This window comes from Hippopotamus amphibius, chromosome 4, assembly GCF_030028045.1.
Source record: "Hippopotamus amphibius kiboko isolate mHipAmp2 chromosome 4, mHipAmp2.hap2, whole genome shotgun sequence".
Lineage (NCBI taxonomy): Eukaryota > Metazoa > Chordata > Mammalia > Artiodactyla > Hippopotamidae > Hippopotamus > Hippopotamus amphibius.
In genome coordinates, this window is record NC_080189.1 from 182,437,876 (window position 1) to 182,459,876 (window position 22,001).

Sequence of the window (22,001 nt, forward strand, 5' to 3'; positions counted from 1 at the left end):
GCAAACTCTCCAGAGGACGTGCAAGCCTGGAGGGATTTCCCTAAGTTCCAGTGTTTCCACATTTTTTATAACATTAAAAGTCAAGTTGGTAAGGAGAAAAAAAGAAAAAAGAACAAAGTGCACAGAGTGAGACTGAGACTGGACAGAGGTCCCTCCAGGAGTTGGAAGGAAGTCCAGCAGGTGCCCCATGCAGGCCCAGGGGATGGGCCAGCTTTCTGTGAAATAAGAGCCCAAGAGAGATTTTAAACAAGACTGCTCTGCCCTTAAAACGAGACCACTTCTTTGTCCCAAAAGTAAGACCAGAAAGAGCCACAGAGACAGACTGCCCTACTGGCCCTGGTTCGGGAAGGCTGGGGTCCTGGTGGGCCTGCTCTGACCCAGGCCCGGGCACCCCACATCTCCCACTGCTCCTTTGCAAAGGGAGGATGAACGCTGCCTCCCTCACAGGGCAACCATCAGGACTAAAGCCCTGAGGAGACGTGCCCAGGGAGGGTCACCCTGACGGGGCAGCTCTGTCCCCACACAGCACACTCTGTTAATGACCATGGGTCCCTACAACATCTCAGGAGCCACTTCCACCTCCTGGTCCGACCTGTCCCCCAGGACACCCTGCACAGAACATGACTCACAGGACAGCAAGAGGCTCCACTGACTCTGGGCACAGCTTGGAATGAGAGGGCATCATCCTCTCCCCGTCACATCCTGCGTCTCCACCCAGTGCCCCCCACATAAAACCCAGGCTCACCTTGATACCCCCCAGTCACTGAAGCACCTTCTCTCACCCCCACAGCATCCCATACCCCCCACCCTCCGTCAGGAGTTCTGACACTGTCAGGAAACTGGCTGAGAACAAGTGTCACATACAGAACACATGTGCCTCTGGGAGGAAACTTAAGTGGAAACGAGGGCAGGAGCTGGGTATCCAGGAGGCGGTGCCCACGGCCAGGCTTTCAACTTTGTACTATGTTTGCAACTTTTTTGTTAGTCAAGAAAATTATTTCAAAATAAAAAGTTCAAAAAGAGGTCTCTGCACCTCCAGGGACATTCGTCCCTGCCTCACACTTGAGATCCTCAATACACAACAGCTGAATGAATAAACAATCAGGGCACTACAACGGGCTACAAACACAAAGGGGCGGGACCCACGGTCAGGAGGAGCGGTGGGGGGCTGCTCTCTCTGGGAAGGAAGACCTTACACAAGTTTCCAGGCATGGGGGGAGGCGGGGCAGGAAGGGCCGACGAGGGAGCAGCTGGCTATGGAGAACCCCCACGTCCCTTGTGGCCTCAGGGACAACGTGGAGTAAGCCTGCATGTAAACTGGGGGTGCCCGCCACCACCTCAGCCGCCAGCAGAGGTCAAGTTCCATGAATGCACGAGCACGTCCTCCCCTGCGGTGCTGCTGGGGTACAGGCAGCACCCACACGTGTGTCTCAGACAGCACTGGACACCCACATACATCGTCTGCACATGTCAAGGTGCTGGATCTTAAAGCACGCTGACACCCAGGGGCGCTTTACTCAAATCTGAGGCTCGCTTCTCTATGCAGATGTGAGCTTCGGGGAACAGCGATAAACGGGACAGCAACTGGTGTGCAGCCACAACTGCCACTGGATGCCGAGAACCAGGCCCTGTTCTCAGCAAGCGGTGAGTCTGGCTGCTGGGGTCTCCTCACCACGGGCCTGGCCAGGTGGGAGAAGCTGCCTGTCCGGAAGGACGGCCAACTTAACACAGCCTCCCTCCACCCTGCAGCATAGGGCAGGAAAGGCGGAAGCCTGCCGCAACGGGTGCTCGCCTGGGAATAAAACTCACAGCGTTTAACGCACACATGAGCTTCTCCCTCGACAGCCCTTCCTGTACCTCTCAGGTTTGATCAGCACAAAAGAGGAAACCCAAGTAAGGTGGGATAAATCACGACAATGATGAGATCAATGGGAAAACAGTAATTTTACAGATATGCCTCTATGCTGTCCAACCCCGTACTCCTGAATTTACTTAAAAGAGCATCGTATTCAAGCTCAACAGCACAGGAAAACGTGTGTGTCCCAACAGAGCTCTTAACCTGAGGGCGAGCTGGCGCCCCCCACTGCAGGGCCTGGCCCACCACACGGGACTATCAACTAGACACGCAGCTCCCTCACAGGGTCTGTTCACTCCTTCACTGCCGCGGGCAAGGAATATTTGGACTATCATTCATTTACGTTAAGTCCAAAGATGATTTTCTTCACCTGCTCACAATCGCACTGTTTCAAAGCTGGGTTTAAGCCAAATCCTACTTTCTTCCCAACTGATTTCTATCACAAAACTAGTCAGCTATTTCCATGCAAAAGTTCCAACCTGGAGTTGAACTTTGGAATGTCCTGGTCTGTCAGGTGTATTTTTATAGGTTAAAGCTCTGCAGCAGTTTTAAAGGTCAAGTTCTGCCCCCACCATTAATCCTCTCTTCTTCCCTGCCCCCGCCCCCCCTTCACAAACGGACAGAAATTCTACCACCACTCAGGTTCTCAATCCCCACTAGCCTTCTCCAGCATTTGGCTGAGCCACAATTTCTAAACTGAGCTCCCTGAGTTTGGGTGCTGACATTTCTCAACCATGAAGCTGCAGTATCATGTTTCTCCAGCAGGTGTTAGATCTTACTGCAGGTATGCACAAAAAATTTCCTGAGTCTGAGGCTTCTGGTTACATACTATCATCTGTTGAACACCCAAAGGACACACTGTATACTGCACATTTCAAGAAGAATACAACGTAGGTATAACATAAAAACCTTGGAGAAGCGTAAAGCCCTCTGCTGCTGCATAGATCAGGCTGAGCAGAGGCCTGGAAACACTTTTCAACCAACTCTGTGAAGCAAGCTAAAGACTGAAAGTAACCTGAACTACCAAGCTGCCACACACAAAAGCCCTTGACCAAGGAAATATGCCGGGAGGAAAGAACACAGGAAATTATTTTGCTAGTTCTTAGGCAACAACAAGCAGAGAGAGAGAAGCATTAAAGAATGCAGTGCAGAGAAATTTACCTAAAGGAATTTATAATTCCTAGACGTTAGTTGCTAGTTTTCTTTTAGAATAAACATCCTAAAGCCTGAAGCCAGATGACTATTAACACTTCTCTGTGCTCCTCTCCCAGGGACCTGGGATCGCCACCAGACACGTGGGCCCAGTCGTGCTTGCGTCACACCGCTGGTGCACAGGAGGCAGGGGCCGCAGCCGTGGCTGGCAGACTTTCAAGCCAGAGGTCAGCTCAGAAGAAAAAGAATGGGTTTCCGTCCAGATGCAGAGCTTGGTACAGGCCCCAGAAAAATGACTTTAAAATTGGAAGTCAAAACAAAAAACTGCAAATCAGGTTCTGGAATTTGAGCCCCCAAATGGTCTGCCAGGGTTTGTGTTTACAGCACACATACACATTTCTCTAGGAAGAGGGTTCCCAAGACCCTGAAAAAGGTAAGAGCTACAGTGCAAAATAATTAATTAATTTTAAAAATCAAACTGAGGGCACATCGCTGTACTGAAAATGTTAAATATGAACTGCTGTAATCCTACTCACTCTCCCCTGGATGACAGTGCACTGCTGAAGTGATCTGTGTACTAAAAAGGAGCAAAAGCCCAACACCTGAGCCTGGAAAAGCATAGCATGTATGGCTTGGTACTGAAGTGAGAAAACACGACACTTACAAAATAACAGCAGTACCATGTTAACATTCGTGTTTATTCTCAATTATTACTGAAGGCTTCTATAAGCAACGGGAACATCCTGAACTAGAAGAATACAGCTAGATTCAAAATATGATTTTTAAAAAAGATAACTCTTGCTTATTAAGTCTGTTTTTCTTTGTCATGAATTCTTACGCAAAAACCTTCTCCTCAACAGCCTAGACGCCCTGGCTGTCTCAGCAGGACATCTCATTCCAGGCTGCCTGGTGTTCTGATTCCAACAAGGCACAGAAATTAAATCATCAATTAAGAAATTTTCTACCAAAGCTCATTCTGATATATTTTCAATTTGTAATCATCTCTTCTGTTGCCTATTTTTACTAACGTTTAAGCGACTGTCACATTTTCTTTTCCTGAAAGAGAGTCACCCTTAGGCTGACCACATTTACTCCACGTAAAGCTGTGCCTCTCCCGCTGGAACACGGGCTCCAGCGTTGGCAGGTAGGGTCATGGGAGAAATGGGGCTGTTTTCCTACAATGCCAATCTGACTCAATGGTCAGTCATTTCACATGATTTTTAAACTACAGCAAAGATAAACAACTGAATGAATTTTTAACATTTAAAAACATGAGACAAGAAACCAACAACAATAACAGCAAAAGCAAGAGATATCGAAGCAATCTGAGCCTGTGAAGAGTCCTGTGGGCCTAGGCCCTAGTCTCGCGGGAATACTCTTCACTATCCGTGGCCAATAGGAGTTTTTAGTAGGGAAGCTAAGAAATGCTAACATAAGGGACTGCTGGGGTGGGGAGATGAACCTTAAAATAGAACACAAAGCAACCAAACAACATGTCCTGAAAGATCGAAACACAGAACAGTAACAGAAATGGAGCATTTCTATGACAAGTACTGCTGTACTGAGGGCCTCACAGAGATCAACTCATTTCGTCCACTCGGCAACCCTGGGAGACAGGTGCTGTATTATCCCATTTTACACAAAGGGAAACAGAAGCACAGAGACCTGCCCAAAATGATGCTGTGAGTATTCGAACCCTGGCAGGCCAGCTCCAGAGCCCACCCTGTCCACTGCCACACCACCCCGGCTGGGGTGGCTTCAACCACGATCTCCTTCGTGTTTCCTGACGCCACAGGCACCACAGCCCAGCACTGTGCTGGAGGCTTTGAATGAACAACCCAACTTGGGCTGACAACAGCTGCACTGAAAAATGGGTCTCCTACTTTACCTAACAGATAAGGAGACAAACACAGAGGGATGGGGTGAAGCAACTAATGCCAAATTATATTTAATAATATATTACATTTTTATAATGATAATAAAGTTCAGGCTCTTTCTGTGCAACCTCTCTCTCTCGGGCAGATTATCCCACCGCTGCTTCGACGCTTCCTGAGACCACCCTCAGTCAGGGCCGCCTCATTCAGGGCACATGGTCCTTCCCCTCCCATCAGTCAAATGCCCCCATCCTGACTGAACTCTCAGCAGCTTATGTGGAGAAAAACAGCCCACTACATAAAGTTCATCTGCAAAGCACAATTCCAAGGATCTCAACTCGACTCCTTGGTCCAAATCTGTTTGTAAAAAGTAATCTGAATTTCACACTCAGATTTCTCCAGTCTTTGTTCCCCTGGATTTATAACCATAACAAGTCGAACATCTCCAAACCTAGTCTTATGTTTGTAAGTTTTTAAAAAGAAGTGATGTTTGTTAAATGACAACAAGCAGAAAAGGACTTTAAAATACATTCTCCTAGCCACAGCAGGCAGCTAAAGCCGGGGGCTCTGGAACTGGCCCATGAAGACTTCCTGACATACGGGGACAGTGACCAGCAACTAATGCCGTCAGGCCCTAGGCGTCCAGTCACTAGAAGGGGTTGATGGTGATCTCTGCAATCACAAAGGTATTTGAGGTGCTTCATCCTCTATCCATGAATACAAAGCAGGGTTTCTCAACTTCAGCACTACTGACATTCTGGGCTGCACGATTCCTTGCTTGGGGGCTTCCCTGCACATTATGGGAAGTTCAGCAGCATCCCCAGCCTAGATGCCAGAGGCATACCCCCCTCCCCAAACCTAACAACCAAAATTGTCTCCAACCGTTACCAAATATGCTCTCAAGCACAAATACTCTCTCAACCGCACAGCTGAGATGCACTGATATAAAAGAGAAGAAGCTATGATGTGGTCACAGACACACCTTGCTTTCTCTTCACTTTGACACTTTTGACAGTCAAAAAAAATACAGTTTGATTGCATCTTTAAGTCATTTTTAAAATTTATGATTCTGCATATTTTTCTTTTTACCTTTTGACCCCCTTCACCCATTTTTAAAATCACGACCATTCTTTTCAAATACTCAGTACTGGCTTAATCATGCAAAAAAGCCAACATTTGATTGTCTGATAATTCCACATTTGGATATACCTTGTTTCACATTTATTAATCAAGATTTTCAATAAAAAGTAAGAATAAATAAAGGAATACCAAAAAGGAACAACAGCTAGATTGGTTAATGCTTTAAGACTGCGGCTGTTTTTTCAAGATGGATATTGGGATTCACTATAAGTTATACAAATTGTTCTTGTTAGTCATGTGAGAATTTTACTACTCTTAGAAAAACTTCCGAATTAAAGTTTATTTCTAGAATGTTCCCTGGTCCCTGAGATGTTCACTGTAACACTGTTTACTACGTAGACTGTGGTATAATTCAGCCACTAAACATCATCTAAAGGGGTTTAGTTCAGAGGGTTATCAAGACGGTTCCATCGAAATGAAGAGAGCATTTTAGTGACTCCCAGTCATTTAAAATCTCATTGAACCCTGAAGCAAAACTGCACGACTTCATTAACACTGAAATAGGCTGGTGAGTGCAGTGAAAATCCAAACATCGTCCTTGCCGAGCCAGCTGTCAGGAGACTCCACATAGCACGAACCCTGGGCCTGACCACAGAGGCCATCCCACTCAGGGCAGGCCGCCAGCATTCACCAGCTAACAGCCCCGATGTGAGAAACAGTCGTGAAAAGAGCTAGTTTCCAGCTTGTTGCCAAACAAAAGGAAATGACAAAGGCTTACCCCTGCTACGGGCAGCGTCCCTTTCATTAGTCATTGAAGAAACATGACAAAGAACTAGGAATAGAAGCACAACCCTTTCAGGTCACGAAGAGCCATATCAGACTCCAGACTGCAGGAGCATAGGTGCAAACCAACCGGATCACCGGAGTTTTGTTTGGGTCCATCAATATTTTTCAAACCAAGCACACCTGAAATAAATGCTATATACACACTGTATGATAATTCTTAAAGACTTCCTGAAGTTTAAAGTTTAGAAAAACAGTGATTTCTACTCGAAGACAAGAGTCATGTAGTTTTTTTTTACATATTTGAATTATTTGATGCAGAGGAGGATATAATTTTGAGTGTAATATTCTTGTGCAGTAAAGTTAAATAATGTACACAAAAACTTTATTTCCTGTAGCAATAAAACATAGCAGAGAGAGACCAGCTAAGGAACAACCAAATCGAGCCTAATCCAGGTTATCAAATTGCCCAAAGAAAAGGGAAAGGGAGCAGCTCACTTTCCCACTTGCCACTCATTAGGTACAGCAGCCCGGGAGCTGCTTCGTGGGCCCTTCCTTAGCTCTGGAGGGAACCCTGATGCTGGCCCTCAGCAGTGTGAGTGCTGGTCAACAGGAAAGGAAAGAGAGCGTGGCTGAACTGCCAGAACACAGCCAGGAGCAACCAGGCATAACTCAAACGCTCACAACCTTACAGAGACTTCTATGTGACACTTCTACTTAGAACTAATTAAAATTAATATAATACACAATACACTTTGAAACATAAAGAAATCAACTGTCAATATTTTATTGCTAACATATATATGAAGAACCCACAAATGCACTTTCATTTTCTTGGAAAATTCAGACATGGTGCGTATCTTTTTGTATTAGACTGCAGAGCTTCTAAAACTCTATGGTTATCTTTTGTTCTCAGAAAAATGTAGTGACTTTCATAATTTAGGAGCAACCACTGCTTGTTTTAACACTGGGCATTGGAAAGTCAGAAGTATTCCAACCACATTTCAATGACGTTTCTGTAAAAACAGAGACACTGCAAGCGATGCCTTTTACCTTAAAAAGCAAAAGTTTTAAGTGGAACATTTAAGCAATCCATTTCCCTCCTTCCCCACCCTGTTACACATCCTTTAAACAGCTGCCAGCCGCTCACCTGGATGACCTTATAGAAGTAGGCGTACTGCCGCGCCGTATTCTTATACTGGCTGAAGACGTCATGGATGGCCTGTGTGGACTGAAGGTAGCGAACCTCATCCTCTTCGAAGTAGAGAGGGGTGTCGTATTCACTGGGGAGGGTCTGAATGTAGGGCTGCCAGAAAGAGTTAGGGTCGGCTCGCTCACACAGCAGATGAAAGGCCAGTGTGATGTTACCCATGGCTTGAAGAATTCGGTCTTGAGAATACAAGGGCCCTGAATTAACCCAGAAGGTGACAGCATCAGTTCCACAAACTGCTTTAAAAAGTGTTCATTCAAAATATATATATTAAAGTTATAGGAATATCCTGATAGCCTCATAACATTTAAAGTAAGGTGCCCTGCTCTTCTGACATCCTTCTACTATGTCAGATTACTAGTGTGGAAAACACTTCGTGTGGGTTTGGGGAAATATTTCACTAATTAAGAAAACAACCAAATACGGTCCCTAGCGCCAAAAAATGAGATTTTATATATTTTTATCATTTTTGGTCTGCTTTGAACAAAAGAAATTATTCTCACCCAGCACTGAATTTTTAGCAGATTCAACAGTCATTAGTAACTTTCGTGGAACCCATAAAAATAATTCTTCTGCCTAGGAGGAAAAAAAATAAGAAAACAGTAGAATTACCAAAACATGTAACAATCATCAATCTAACTATATCTATGGTCAGAAATCCAATCACAGTGAAATACAACTTAAGGTTGCCTATAAGCATTTCATTTCTAATTATCAAACATACTTCTAAATGTAAACATTTATGTTACAGTTAAATGAACAGAAGCATGGTTTCGAATCCTGCTTCCAAAGAAAAACTACAAATATACTGAGAAAAAAAATCAAAAGAGTGACTTTCAACTGTAATTCAAAGCAAATATAACAATTTGGGAACAGAGCACAAGGGTGTTTATTCTTTGCTGTACTTATATTCAGTTCTAAAAACAAAACTAAACTAAGTTCTACCTCCAGCAAAAATCCTAACCTGACAATGTGAACTGCTATTGAGTTTCTGAAGCTAGAGTAACACTCCTTCCTCCACATGCTTGTCCTAAAAGCACACGGTTACCAGCTAAAGCACATGTCTGTATTCTGGTTACTAATTTTTTTCCCAAAGCATTATCTCATTCCTTTGGCAACACGAGATACTTCTTTTCAGGAAGTCCTGTATGTATGTCTATACTGCCTAAAGCATGTGCACTGTAGTAGCATCTTGCCTGTGGTGATGGTACATGCATATGTCCAAGCTCATCAAAAGATATTCATTAAATATGTATAATTTTGTATATCAATTATGCCTCAATAAAGCTTAAAAAAATTAAAAACACGCACACAGTGAAGACAGACCACCACTAAGACCTTCTGGGCAGCATCCACGCTAATGATGCTTCCCGTCTGAGATGAGAAAAACGTGTGACATCTGGTTTACTCTTGCCTTTTACCAACATCTACTATCTATTTTTATGTGTCGTGTCCCTTAGTATACATTATAGGCATCATGAAGGAAGAGACCGTGGTCCTTTTGGAAGCGTGGTTAATAACAAGCAAGGTACTATTCACACACAAGATATGTAACAGGTACCTAATACACCAGTGCACGGCTCATCAAGGTATCCCTGAAAAGTAAACTACCATTTGACCAGAAATGTTGCTGGAAGTTTGAAGGGACCCAAATAAATAACATGCATTTCCTCCACCCAAGTTCTGAACCAACAGAGAGAGACACAAGAATACAACAGATGGTCACACAAAATATCACCTACGGAATCCCAGAATTAGACAGACTCCCCCAGCTAGTAACAGGCAGGACCGGAGCCCCACAGGCTTCCCCACGTGTGGCCTGCCCTGCAAACTCCCAGGGTGGAGAGAACAGGGGAATGAACACATACGGCAACCAGCTCCCATGGAGAAAAAGGCCAAGCCCAGTTCCTTCTTCCAAAACCACCAGACTGTTATGCCTCCTCCCTAGGAGAGGCATGAGTGAGGGCCAGAGAGAGGCCTGGGGTCCCATCAGGGGGTGCTGCTTCCTTCATCTAGAAAGAAGGACCTGAGTGGAGGAGAGCGTCCGTCCCTTAGCACATGGGTACTTCTCCTCTCCTTTCCCTTCACCTCTGCTGGTGTCGTCTCAGTAAGTGACACCTCCAGCCCCTCAGTCATCCACTCCAGAAAACTGGTCCGCATCCTCGACACTGCCCATCCTCCACCCCATCCCACACCCAATCCATCACAAGGTCCTGTGTGCTCTCCCTCCAAACCACCCAAGCCCACATCCTCCTCTTCACTCAAATCTCAAAAGCCCATGAGGCAGGTTCTCTGGTCTCCTAACAGAGGCTCAGAGATGTGACTGGACCTGCTCCCACTCACTGGTGAACAGCATAGTTCCAAGGAGGAGGACTGGGAAGGGGCTGCGTAGAACCCTGGACTGAGCTCCTCTGGACCTGCGAGGCCTGCTGGGAGACTGACAGGCAGGGAGAGGGAGCGTGGGCTGCCCGCTGCCGACGTGCCCACATTCTCAGGACAAGCCAGAGGTGTCTGTCTCCAGGTCCTGGGCCCTCCACACCACACACCATCCAGACACTCTTAGGGCCCCTCCCAGACCAACAGCTGACCTACCAACTCACCTTGATATCTCTTGTTGCTCTCAAACCGAAGCCCTCTTCTTTGAAGTTCACCATTTCAAAACCCTCGACAGAGGCTCCGTTTTCAGAGGCCCATTTCATTAGATCAGGAAAATAATCTTCTCTTTTTCCATCAAAAGTAACAGACAGACCTATATCAATCCATATTTTAGAAAACAAGAGCTACTTTTAGGATATGTATCAGTCATGCTGCTCTCAGAAAATAAAAAACAGATCACTGGAACTAATTACCTGGGAATAGTAATAAGACTCCAATACTGAAAAAAATCAAAACTGACCACCAGATAGTCACAGCACATACCTTAACTAGTGACAGGAAAGGCATGTTAAAATTCTAAACGCCCTGCTGGTTACAGAGAACCAGTTGCTGGTCCTAGGTAATATAAACACTGACTGTTAGGCTTTATCAGGTGATATAACGGGGTGGGGGAAAGCCTTCATGACCACTGCAGGTTTCTAGAGCAACCTGCCATCTCTCATATGTACACTTTCTTTAACAAAACTCCCACAAAAACAAAAATCTAAGTAGCTCACATACGTGCACAAGGAGACGTGTGTAAGGAAGAGCCCTAGACCCTGATTCTAAGAGCACAAAACTGGAAAGCTCTGCAACAGAATTCTGTCCAGCAACTTCAATGAGCAGGACTTACACGCATCACTGTAAATAAAAGGCAAACCTTAACACTGTTTTTTTGAAAACCCAGTAATATGATACCATTTATGTAAACTGCTAAAATACCAATCACTACCATCTATCTGTATGGGGTTACACATGACACAGAGATACTGTCACTGTAAAGACAACCACCCCCATATGCTGAGGGGGAGAGGAGGGGATGGGATGGAAGTGTGGGGCTTTAGCTGTTCCTGAAACACCGAGTTTCTTAAAAACAAATATAAAAACCAATCACAGCTGTTCCTGAGACACCTAGTTTCTTAAAAACAAATATAAAAACCAAACCCATCTCTTCCCACTCCCCAGAGGCAGTGGGAAGAGATGGGACCAGCAGGTGGGAAGGAAGGAAAGAAGAACTTGATCCGACAAGACTCTGGCACTATCTAATTGGGACACTAGAAGCTTAGGTGTTATTTTCTGGACTTCTCAGCACATGTGAAATATCCAAAAAGACGAAAAGCCATGCATAGGAAAAAAAATCATTTTTTTGAGGAATGAAAAGAGAGGAACAGGAACTTTAACCACAGGAGGCGTTGGGCCTGGCCACATCCCCGTGACACAATTCAGTGAACTGGCTCTGTGAAGCGGGATGGCCTGGCCCAGGGCTGTGCGAAGGTACCTGCTAAGTGAAGAGCACTGATGTTGTCAGGGACACTCTAAGACAGAATTTCCTCTTCCCTCACTGAGAGCTAATGAATGCTCTAACTTCAGTGCCAGTTGCAGTCAACGGTCTCTACTCAGAACAGAAACTCAGGATATAAAAAAAGCTTTCTGGCAACCAATTTGGTGAGCCAGGATTAGCACAATCTACCATTTCATGCAAAGAAACACTTTATAAAAGAACCTGTCCCCGTGGAGGGTTTGAGACTCTCTAACCTAAAGACTGCATGTTTGCAGATGCGCATGGAGAGCAGTAAAACTATTTCCTAAGAGGGCAAATAAAAAACAAACCCTCTTCCCACTCACTTTCATGGCAATAAATAAAAAGGGAGTCAAAGAAGCTCTCTCATCTTTTAAACGCAGGCTCCTTATTATGTTTTCTCCTTCCACCTTCCGTGCGGCCTGCATACAAATCTACTTTTTGTGCTTTAAAGCACAAAAACAATAGGTATGTTGAATAAGCTTTTCCAGATGGACACTTGGCCCCACTGCCAGCCTGGCTGAGGATCATTAAGATGCCTACTGAATACACCCTGGAAAAACACTGCTTGAGAAATGTAACCACATTTCTTATTTAACTCAAGATATATTGAGTTCACCATAAATCCTGACATTACCCAATCCATGTATATCTGTGTGTTGACCACACAACACCATGTACCGACCTTGAAGGAAACAGGATGCAAAAACAGATTTAAATATATATATTTCATAAAATAAAAATAAACAAAAGTTGTACCACCTTGGTCCCCAGACACAAACATCCTCCTCCCTGAAGCTAAGCTTTTACCTCTTCCAAAGCAGTAACAGCACCTCAGAAATGGGGACAGTCCTGATGGTCTCCTGCTGCAGTTTCCCTCCCAATCCAGGAGCCCGGACAGGCACGGGACCCTGAGGTTTGACGCAGAGACCTTCATGCTCAAAGCCTGTCTGCCTATGCTAGGTCTCCACGGGATATTATCAAGATCTGACGATCATTCGAGGAAACTTACCTTTTTGTTTTTTTCGTATTTTCTCAACTAGAGAGCGGATCTGCACGTACTCTTCCCATTCTTTTCCTGGGCCAGGGGCAGGACTACTGCATTCTGTAACACAAAAACCACGGCACTCAAACTTTTCTTTCTTTCAACCTAACCTGTGAGTCTTCAGGAAAAAGAGGATCTGGGTTTTGTTGTTGCTGCTGGTTTATTTTCAAAGGACAAAGATACTACAGCTGTGATGACAGAGGTGCGAAGTATAAACCAGGTATACTTTCCAAAAAGCACATGAACCCTCTGAAAGCATTCAGATGCCACGTATTCCCCTAGGAGCACAGGACACGGGTGTGAGCACCTAACTTGCATCTACCTCATTCTTGCTGCTCTGATCAGTTTTCCTCAGAATACACTCATAAACAGGAAAATCAAAAAGCTAAGCGAAAACGCAAACCACTTCCCTGAAAACTCTTGTGGATGGTGAAAAGAAGGTATACTAAAAGTCAACATTCATTTCTAGCTAAGCCCCGTAACAATGGCTCCCAAGGGAACCAGTTAAATTGGACATAAGGACAATTAGTCAACAAACATTTCACATTCATGTGTAAGGCTCTATAATAAGCACTCTGGAGGAGTTACAAAGAGATGGCACAGTTGCTGCTAAAAAAGAAGCTAAGATTCTACTGTCAGGCCAAAACCGGAAGACCAACCCCGAGACCAGGGCCGTCGCTGTGGAAGGGCACCCTGCCTGTCAGCGGCCCTTACCTTTTAAAACAGTTGTATCAGTTTAAAGAGAGAGCCCCTGCCCCACGTTCCTGCTAAACCTCAAGGCCCCCTTTGTTCCCCCAGGAGAAGACGAGATGTGGTAAGTAATTAACAGTAACTAGTTATGTGTTGACTCATAACTATTAGGTTAACCAGTCTTACTGCACTCTTCCATCAACAAACACTGACTGAGGCCGCAGAACACAGCAGCCTGTCCTGAGGCTGCCTACAGTCTAGCGGGGGAGACAGGTGGGCAGGGGCAGGCACAGCCGTGCTCTGTGGGGCCCAGGCTGATCAGCAGGGGGGCGAGGGGGGCACCCCACAGGGGCGCACTCAGGGAGGGACCTGGCCCTGACTTGGCTGCTGCCCGCCTCTGCCAGGGACAGAAAGCTAAATTTTTATTTGGGGGTAGCCTGTCACATAATCTAAACATAAGGGGCCGAGAAAATGAGACAAATGTAGTTAGTTAATCAAGTGACCACGGCTAAATCTGAAACATAAAGAGCACCGATTTAAATTCACAATTTAAAAAAAGAAGTTACCAGTTTACGCTAACTTGCTAAAGCAAGTATAGACACTTTACAGATGTTTAATTTCCTAGAACCAAGAACGGATAAGCTTCCCATGTGAAACTGGAAAACTGTTACTGAATCACAGAAAGCAAAGGGTAGGGAGCCCAGTTCCTGCAGTTTGCTCTCTGAGATCACACTGCGCTCACCTCGGACTTCATGGCCCCACGACCTTCGACCTGCCCATGCCATAGCTCATGTGGGCCTCACGACACTACAGAGATGGTCTATTTACTGACGCAAACACCGAGACTCAGTGGGGCTAAGGAACGGCTCCAAAGCCACACTGGTAAGAAGTAGTGGTGTTTGGCCTGGCCCACCAGTGCCAGGGGTGGAGGGTTGCTACAGCAGCTGTACATTCATTCTGTCGTCCGAGCTTTCTTAATAGCTACAGTTGCTATCATACCTGTTAGGTGACATTATCTGCTGGTACCCTATCTCCATTTTCACAGGTGGGAAGACTGCAGGTTGGGGAAGATCTGTAACATGCCAGGTCCCATGGCTAACAAGCTGGGACCTGAACACAAGTCTGTTTTACCTCCTGCTCCCCAGACCAGGGACCCCCATGCAGCACAGGGGTGCCAGGAGAGAGACACACGTGCCCCACAAAAAGGCAGGAAGGCCAAGCCGGGACTTACTCTGCAAAAGCTCACTAGTTAGGTTCAAGGTTTCCTTCGGGGACACGCTTGCTGTAGCACCAGTGCCTGATTTCTGCGTTTTCACTCGACTCTTCTTACCCATTTTCTGACTACAGAGAAGAAAGAGAAAAGCATTACATTTCCAAAGAACAAAATCGAGTAATAAAACATGGTATGGCAGTGGCTCAGCCTTGAGACGCGAAGACCTTACCTCACAGGTGCCATATCCTGAAGTTTCCTTCCAGAAAAAGCAACGTGTAACAAACACTAGTATTTGGAGGCACTCAAATGGGAAAAAAACAATCTGCTCTGCAGTCTCTGGAAGAAAAGCTCGTTCCTTTTCACCTACAAAAACTATAGCAGAAGCAAGTTTTACTCTAGAATTTTTTTCAAATTATATAAACTTCATTGTATGCCCTACAATGTTTACTTTGTGATACTAGAGAGATAAAAGTTAAGTCTACATTCATATATCATAAACTATCACATGGCCACAAAAACCTGTATATTCTCTCCTCACTTTGCTTTAAAAGAATAATTTCCCATTAAGAATAACTAGATCGTAAGCAACAGATTAGACTCTCTGGACAAATGCTGAAGACATTTTAGAGATCAAAGAAACCTCTGAGAGCCCATTCGACTCCTTAATCTAGTTTCAAGGAAAATCCAAAGTACCTTACCCAGAGTTTCACAGGAAGTCAACAGCAGACCCTACCCTCGAAAGAGGTCTCCACTGCCTCCCAAACTGGCACTTTAACCACCCTGGCGTCCTCAATGGTCTAACAAATAAGAAATGGCCAGGATACGCCACAAGCAGACAAGACAGTGGGGCAGGGATGCTGGGCAGAGATGTTACACGATAACATTTGTCTGAAAACATTTTATAGCAGAGTCAGATGTGTCTTGAAGAAAGCAAGGGATTGGGATGTATAAGGAAAGGGTGGGCAACTCAAAGGCAGGGCAGGAATGAGGGAAGCACACGGGGCAGGGGAGAGGGGGGCCATGGGGTAACGTGCCCGGCAGGAGAGGTCTCCATGCAGAGCGGTGGGAGAGAGGACCCCCAGCTGCAGGAGGGCTACAACTGCCGCCCGAGGACTCTGATCCCTCCTAAGACAGAAGCACCGGAGGAAGACAACCCAGGAAGGTGGAGAAACAACCCACCCGAGAAGCGACTGGAGCCATCCACACACTAGTGAACGATGCACACCACGATGACACCCCACAGAGCCCTGCCGGCCAGTGACTCTTAATCTCAAGGGAGAACCAAAAAGCAATCTCTGACCTACTTGTTTTTTACAAGGAGAAATGGCTACTGTAGTGTAGAAAGCTGTGATGGGACAAAAGGTTGAAAATGCATGTTCTCCCACAGTCCAGCTGATCACTGATTCAAATATCATTCTATTAAAGGGCTACATATGTAGCTTCTCTGATGTCTCTGATGTAGGAAGTATACTTTGTAACTTATGTATCTAATAAGTCTCCAAAAACACAGAGTGGAACACACAGTGTCAAGCTTCCTGGAACAAAAGGGAACAGATAACAATACCTAAAACTTCTGCAGCAAAGAGAATTAGTTATTTTGAGATCAAGAGCAGAAGAAAAAAAAAAAAGTGCGAGGTGGGGCAGCAGGCAGAGGAACAGTTTAAGTACCTTTTCCTAAACTCAAGGAAGCTCTAGTGTTTACTTGCTCTCGGCCTGGACAGAGAACCTGCTGCTCTTCTCTGCATCAGGCCCTCTCCACATCTACTGAAGGCATCTCTGCAGAGGACCACTGAACTTGACCTGAAGATAACTAACACTACCGGTAAGTCTGGAAAGAAGGGCTTTAATCACACTTCCAAATATAGCTTGGCAGAAAGAACTGTGAAACTCGCTATTGGAGATGGGCTTGCTGGCCTCTCCCTACAGCCCAACCAGCATGACCTTCTGTGTATTAGGCGCCAAACAACTTGAAAACATCCCTCCAATAGGAGCTCCAAGACCCCTTCCTCCTTTTAGCAGGCCTGGGGCACTGTGGTCCCCACAGTACGAGGACCCAAGGGCTACAAAACAGGCTTCTTCACTCTGCCCCCAGCCCCTTTCCTCCCCCAAGTCGTCCTTCAGGAATCCCTCCCAGTCCCATTGCTCCCTGGCATCTAGACACCTGTCCTGAGATAATAATCGTTAATTAAAACAGCAACAACAGCAACAACCCTGTGTGCAGTCCTCACCCTCTGCCACGTGCTGGGCTAAGATGTATCTCCCCATCCGATCTTCCCAGACACTTTAATCAGTAGGTATTAGCCTCATCTTTTAGATGACATTCTCAAAAAGGTGAAGTCCTTCGTCTTTGTCTGAGGTCAGAGGTGCAGCTAGAACTCAGAACTGCCTGACCCTAAAGCCTGTGCTCGGCCACTGCCCCACTTCTTTGGTGAAACACAGAACAAAAGCACAGGACTCCGCAGGGAACAGGAGGGCGGACAGTTCTTCCAGACCCAAACCGACAACACCCGGCCAAGTGGCCACCCCCTGAGTATCTCAGGCCACCTGCTCCTCTTGAATTCACCTCCTGCTTAAGACTTTAACAGTGTCCTGCATTCTCGCTGCCCAAACCAACCCCTGCCACTTAAATCTGCCTCCACTGAGTAACAAGTGCAGAAATACAACACATGGGAAACCTCAAAACACAGCAGGAAATTAGCACCTGGGAGAGCAGCTATTCTTGAACTTCAGACAAATGGAATTATGCAACATGCAGGTTTCTTCTGCTCAATGCAAGGTCTTTCCACAGCTCTAGGGTGACACCCACCTCCCCAGCACAGCCCTCAGGGCCCTCTGCTGCCTCACCCCATTCCACCTGCTCGGCTTTATTCTTCCCATCGCCCCTTACATGACACAGCTCCAGGATCTGTTCATGTTCTCCCCTTTCTCTGCAATAAAGCTACCCTCTGCTACCCCTGTCTCCCCCTGGCAATATTCTTCCCATATTCAGTCAAATGTCCCCAGTGGCCCCGAGGAAATTCTGGCCTCCTCCACGCAGCCCTCACTCCCATGAAAATCAGTAAGAATGGGTCAAGTTCAAGGTAATTAACAGATGTTAAAGGTTTGGCTTACCTTGGGATCAGTCTTTTGGAATTCTCTTTGGACTGTTTCCCTCCCACAGGGATACAGGCCCTAAAGAGAGAAAGCAGCTTGCCCAGGTTAGACAGTAAAAACCCTCCAGTAGGCATTAACTCACTTCTTCATTAAGGAGGGGCAGAGAGGTGCCTGTCCTTGTCCCCAGGGAATCTACCTCCCTGGGGTACAGGATCCTAGACCCAGACCAGCTCTTGATCTGTTCTACCCAGAAACTAGGCTGAAAGTTACCTCACCCAGGAAAGCCCTCCAGTCACCTGGACCTGCTCCGTCCAGGAGCTCCTGAGTGCTCAGCGCCTGCACACAGCATCGGGGCATGTCCTCACGCCTGAGGTGTGCCTGAAGAACTCATATGCCTGGAGGGCAGAGCTCTCCGTGCCCAGTTCTACGGCTCAGCAGCCGGTCTTCCGAACTTTACAGTCATCAGTGTCTGTAAGATTCAGCGGCCTCTGGATTCGATATTTTGGTACCAATTCTTCTAGAATTTGTGTGACACCCTAACTAAAAGCACCTCAAAGGCAGAAGCCCCATATTTACCTCTCTTCACGCTACAAAGCATCAGGTCCTCCCGCCACCCTCTGCCAGCTCCCTCAGCCCCCTGGCCTGCTGCAATCCCCTGACTGACAAGCTCCCTCATCTCTGCGGCCTACGTGCCTTCAGCCCTTCGTGAAGGTGTCTCAGTCTCAGCTCAAATCAGCCCTTGATGAAGGTGTCTCAGTCTCGGCTCAAACCCCACCTCACTGACGACAGCCCCCTCCCCACTCTGTACTCTGCAGAGCCTGGTCCTGGAGACTCCACAGGCTCACCCGCCGTAGCTGACGTCATTTGCGTGCCTACCTCACCCACAGGTGTGGGTTTCTGTCTTGTGGCAAAAAAACCCCAAAGCTTCCACCTCTAAAATATCTGTAAGGTCTAGTACAGTGCTATGGACACAATCAAGGGTCAGATGTTTGCTGAATGAAGGAAACCTTATTTGAATTTACTAGTGTTACTTGTGGGTAAGATTTATTTTCCATCACAATAGTAAGACTGTACCATTTTGATAGAGTCTCCTATCAGTGACAGAACAGTAGCCAAAGTGAGACATTTACTTAATATTTCACTACTCCTTCTAAAGAACTAGGATGACTCGTGTCAAAATACAAATTTATACATAAAAAAGATCTAAAATTCACATTCAAAAGATGGTTTCTTTGGGGGATCTGTAGTTTATTGTTAGAAAAGCTTTAAGATATTAAATTTCATAAAAGAATCGCTCCAATAAACACAAACTGAATTTTTAAAGTGTTTTTGGTCTCTTAGAAAGCAACCAAGTGGGAATAAGTCCATTTCCAATAGAAATGGAAGAGCTGTGACTCAAGCACGACTTCAAGCTCCGGGGCACCTGTGACCAGGGACACGAGCATCTGCACGGAGCTCCGCACTGGCCAGACATGTCCCCGCCATGGCCCACAGCGGCCGGTGGTGACCACTGCCACATCAGGGGGCTCGAACATGGCTATGACTTGGCCAAGAGCCCACAGCTGACAAGCAGTAGACCCACGGCTTCAACCTGAAATCCTGCATTACGTCCAACACTTTCGCAATTAAACAAGCACCCCTGCGCCCACGTGCCGGGACCACGCCAGCCACTGCAGAAGACAACCAAAGGAGGGGGGACAGCCAGGCCTGCAGGCCTCAAGGTTGAGGAGGTGGGGACCCAGGACCCAGCCTGGATGACTCCTCAATTGTGCGAGGAACGTACCCAAAGAGAAGGGTGAGGAGTAAAGTACAGGTAAGGAAGAATGACTGCATGTTAAGATTCAGTCTGAGAAAGTGTTAGAATCCAGTCTGAGTAGTTTCCTAAATTCAACCCCCTCCTGCCTTTTTTAGCTAACAAAGATTTCCCCAACATGATGGATTTAAAATAACTACCTACCCTATTCATTTATGATTCAAAAACTTGTTACACACAATGAATAATTTTCATTGTGAGTTCAGCTGAATTCGGGGCTAGATTCCAAGTTTCAACAAATGAAAGAGCCAAACAGGTATCCCGAACATTCTTAATGCTCTCAGTGGAAAAAAACTACCTATTAGTTTAATTCATCCACTTCCTACAAAGACCAAATATTTACCTTCAATATTTATTTCAAATATGTATATTAGAAAAATCTAAAGATGTGCTAAATTAGATATGTGTATACACACACACACACACACACATAAAGTTAAGCACCAAATTTTAGCCAGAAGGTACAATGCTAAATGAAAGATTTTTTTTTTCCCCAAAGCTTAGATCAAAATCAGGTATAATTTACAAATTCTTATTGAAGTATCTTGGGGGAAAGAAATATATGGTAAAAAAGGATTTAAACAATACTTAAGACAAAAGAAAATAGTATGCAGAAAAGCAATAGGATTGACAGGCAAATGGATCCTACAATAAACAGTTACAGTGACAGTCCTTCAAAGGAAGGAGCATCTATGAAAAGAAAGAGCAAGCTAAGAGTTTCACACATATCTACAATTTCTTCACCATTGAGATATTTTAAAAATCTACAAAATCCTCAAAATCTGGCTCTTTATAACACCATAAACTATCTAGCAAGTCCATCAATAATCTCTTCACCTAAGAGACAGAACAAACTTTAGAAAACAGTAAAATTGATGGCACAGTCAATCATTATTTAAATTGCTGACTAATAGCGCACATGGTGTCTGTAATCAGCAACCACTTCTGACCAATGAAGTGATTCTTTCGCATATAATCTGCAGAGCTGAGGAGAAATAAGAAAACAGAGCATTTAAGGAACTTGGCTGGTGGGGGCAGGTGCTGGATACTTAACCCATTTTTACAAAGTACAGTTCACACTTACTGAACAGACTGAGATGAAATTCAGCTATGTGGGGTTTTGTTGTTTTTTTTCCTTTCCCCCAAAAATTCTAAATGGAAAGAATGTATACTTGCATTATTCTTGAGTTGCTTTCAACCAAATGCAACTAGAATAAACATTTTTGATTACACTTACTTGGTAATTTACCCAGAAAACCTTAGCTCAAACCCAGCATCTGCTTTTCAATGAATGTATCTTGAATCTTCCAACTTTACAGCTGGTTGACTAAGGGAGAGAATGGTCCTACAGCTTCCTCCCACCTCAGGCTCCCAGCTGTAAATGGACTTGAAGGGAGTGTGAAGCCTGCCTAATCGTTGTGGAGGAAGAAAAGAATCTCACTAAAATACTTTGCAGGCCATTAGGATCAGATTACTACATTCTGAATTAAATACACAAATTATAGGATGATGGCCTAGGAAAATGAAAGCACTCTCCAACTGAAAAGTATTTAACTGTGCTAAATTCTCTTGCCTACAAAAACTGATGAGGCATACATAGTCCTTGCGGTGGTACCACGGCAACTGAAATATCAGAAACATCTCTCTTTGCACAGTAGCAGGATGTAGTAATAGGGTCAAGCCATACTAACTAACACCAGTTCAAGTGGCTAACTAGCACCCATCACTCCAATCTCTATCAAAGGAGGTGCTGACATGCTACAATTCAAAAGTACCAAGAAGTCAAGGCAAGCAGACAGGCAAGACGGTGGAATTAATTTCAACTCAGTAGCTACATACGTATCAAGATGAATGTAGACCTATAAGCTGCATATAAGTAAAATTTCAATCTTTATACAGAACAATCTGGGCTGTCAGATATATAGACACATAGATAAACAGATATCGATATACACAAACTTGAGATTTAAAAAAAATACAGCTATTTCTCGCGTTCTACAATGTTTTTGCTATATTTCCACTAATACACACGATAATTTTAAAGATGCTTAAACCATCTTTGATTGACTTTCCAATATATAATAGTTTTCGTTTTAAACTGCTGTTAAATTAAGTCGTAAATACACTTAAATTAAAATGAGGCTCCTATTTAAAGGAAGTTGCAAAAAAAATGCTTCATAAAGCAAAGAATCATTCAGTATCATGAATAATCACTTCCTATTATAGCTTTCTAAAAGAAAAAAGAAAAATGTTAAGGGT

The 22,001-nt window shown here is 45.0% G+C and overlaps 1 protein-coding gene across 5 annotated transcripts in view; it reads right to left on the reverse strand.

Moving 5' to 3' along the window:
- SETD3 (SET domain containing 3, actin N3(tau)-histidine methyltransferase) overlaps window positions 1-22,001 on the reverse strand; it is a 69,135-nt gene that overhangs the window by 41,750 nt on the left and 5,384 nt on the right. The window contains exons 2-8 of one of the 5 annotated variants that reach the window (XM_057733291.1): window positions 17,948-18,007; window positions 15,066-15,208; window positions 14,855-14,964; window positions 12,901-12,993; window positions 10,555-10,703; window positions 8,458-8,530; window positions 7,895-8,151 (exon numbers count right to left, since the gene is read on the reverse strand). In XM_057733291.1, coding sequence (XP_057589274.1) covers window positions 7,895-8,151; window positions 8,458-8,530; window positions 10,555-10,703; window positions 12,901-12,993; window positions 14,855-14,964; window positions 15,066-15,079 — 696 coding nt within the window. In that variant the 5' untranslated portion in view covers window positions 15,080-15,208; window positions 17,948-18,007. Of the gene's footprint in view, window positions 1-7,894; window positions 8,152-8,457; window positions 8,531-10,554; window positions 10,704-12,900; window positions 12,994-14,854; window positions 14,965-15,065; window positions 15,209-17,064; window positions 17,083-17,947; window positions 18,008-22,001 lie in introns of those variants that run through there. The other 4 variants (XM_057733293.1, XM_057733292.1, XM_057733295.1 and 1 more) reach the window with 4 other exon arrangements.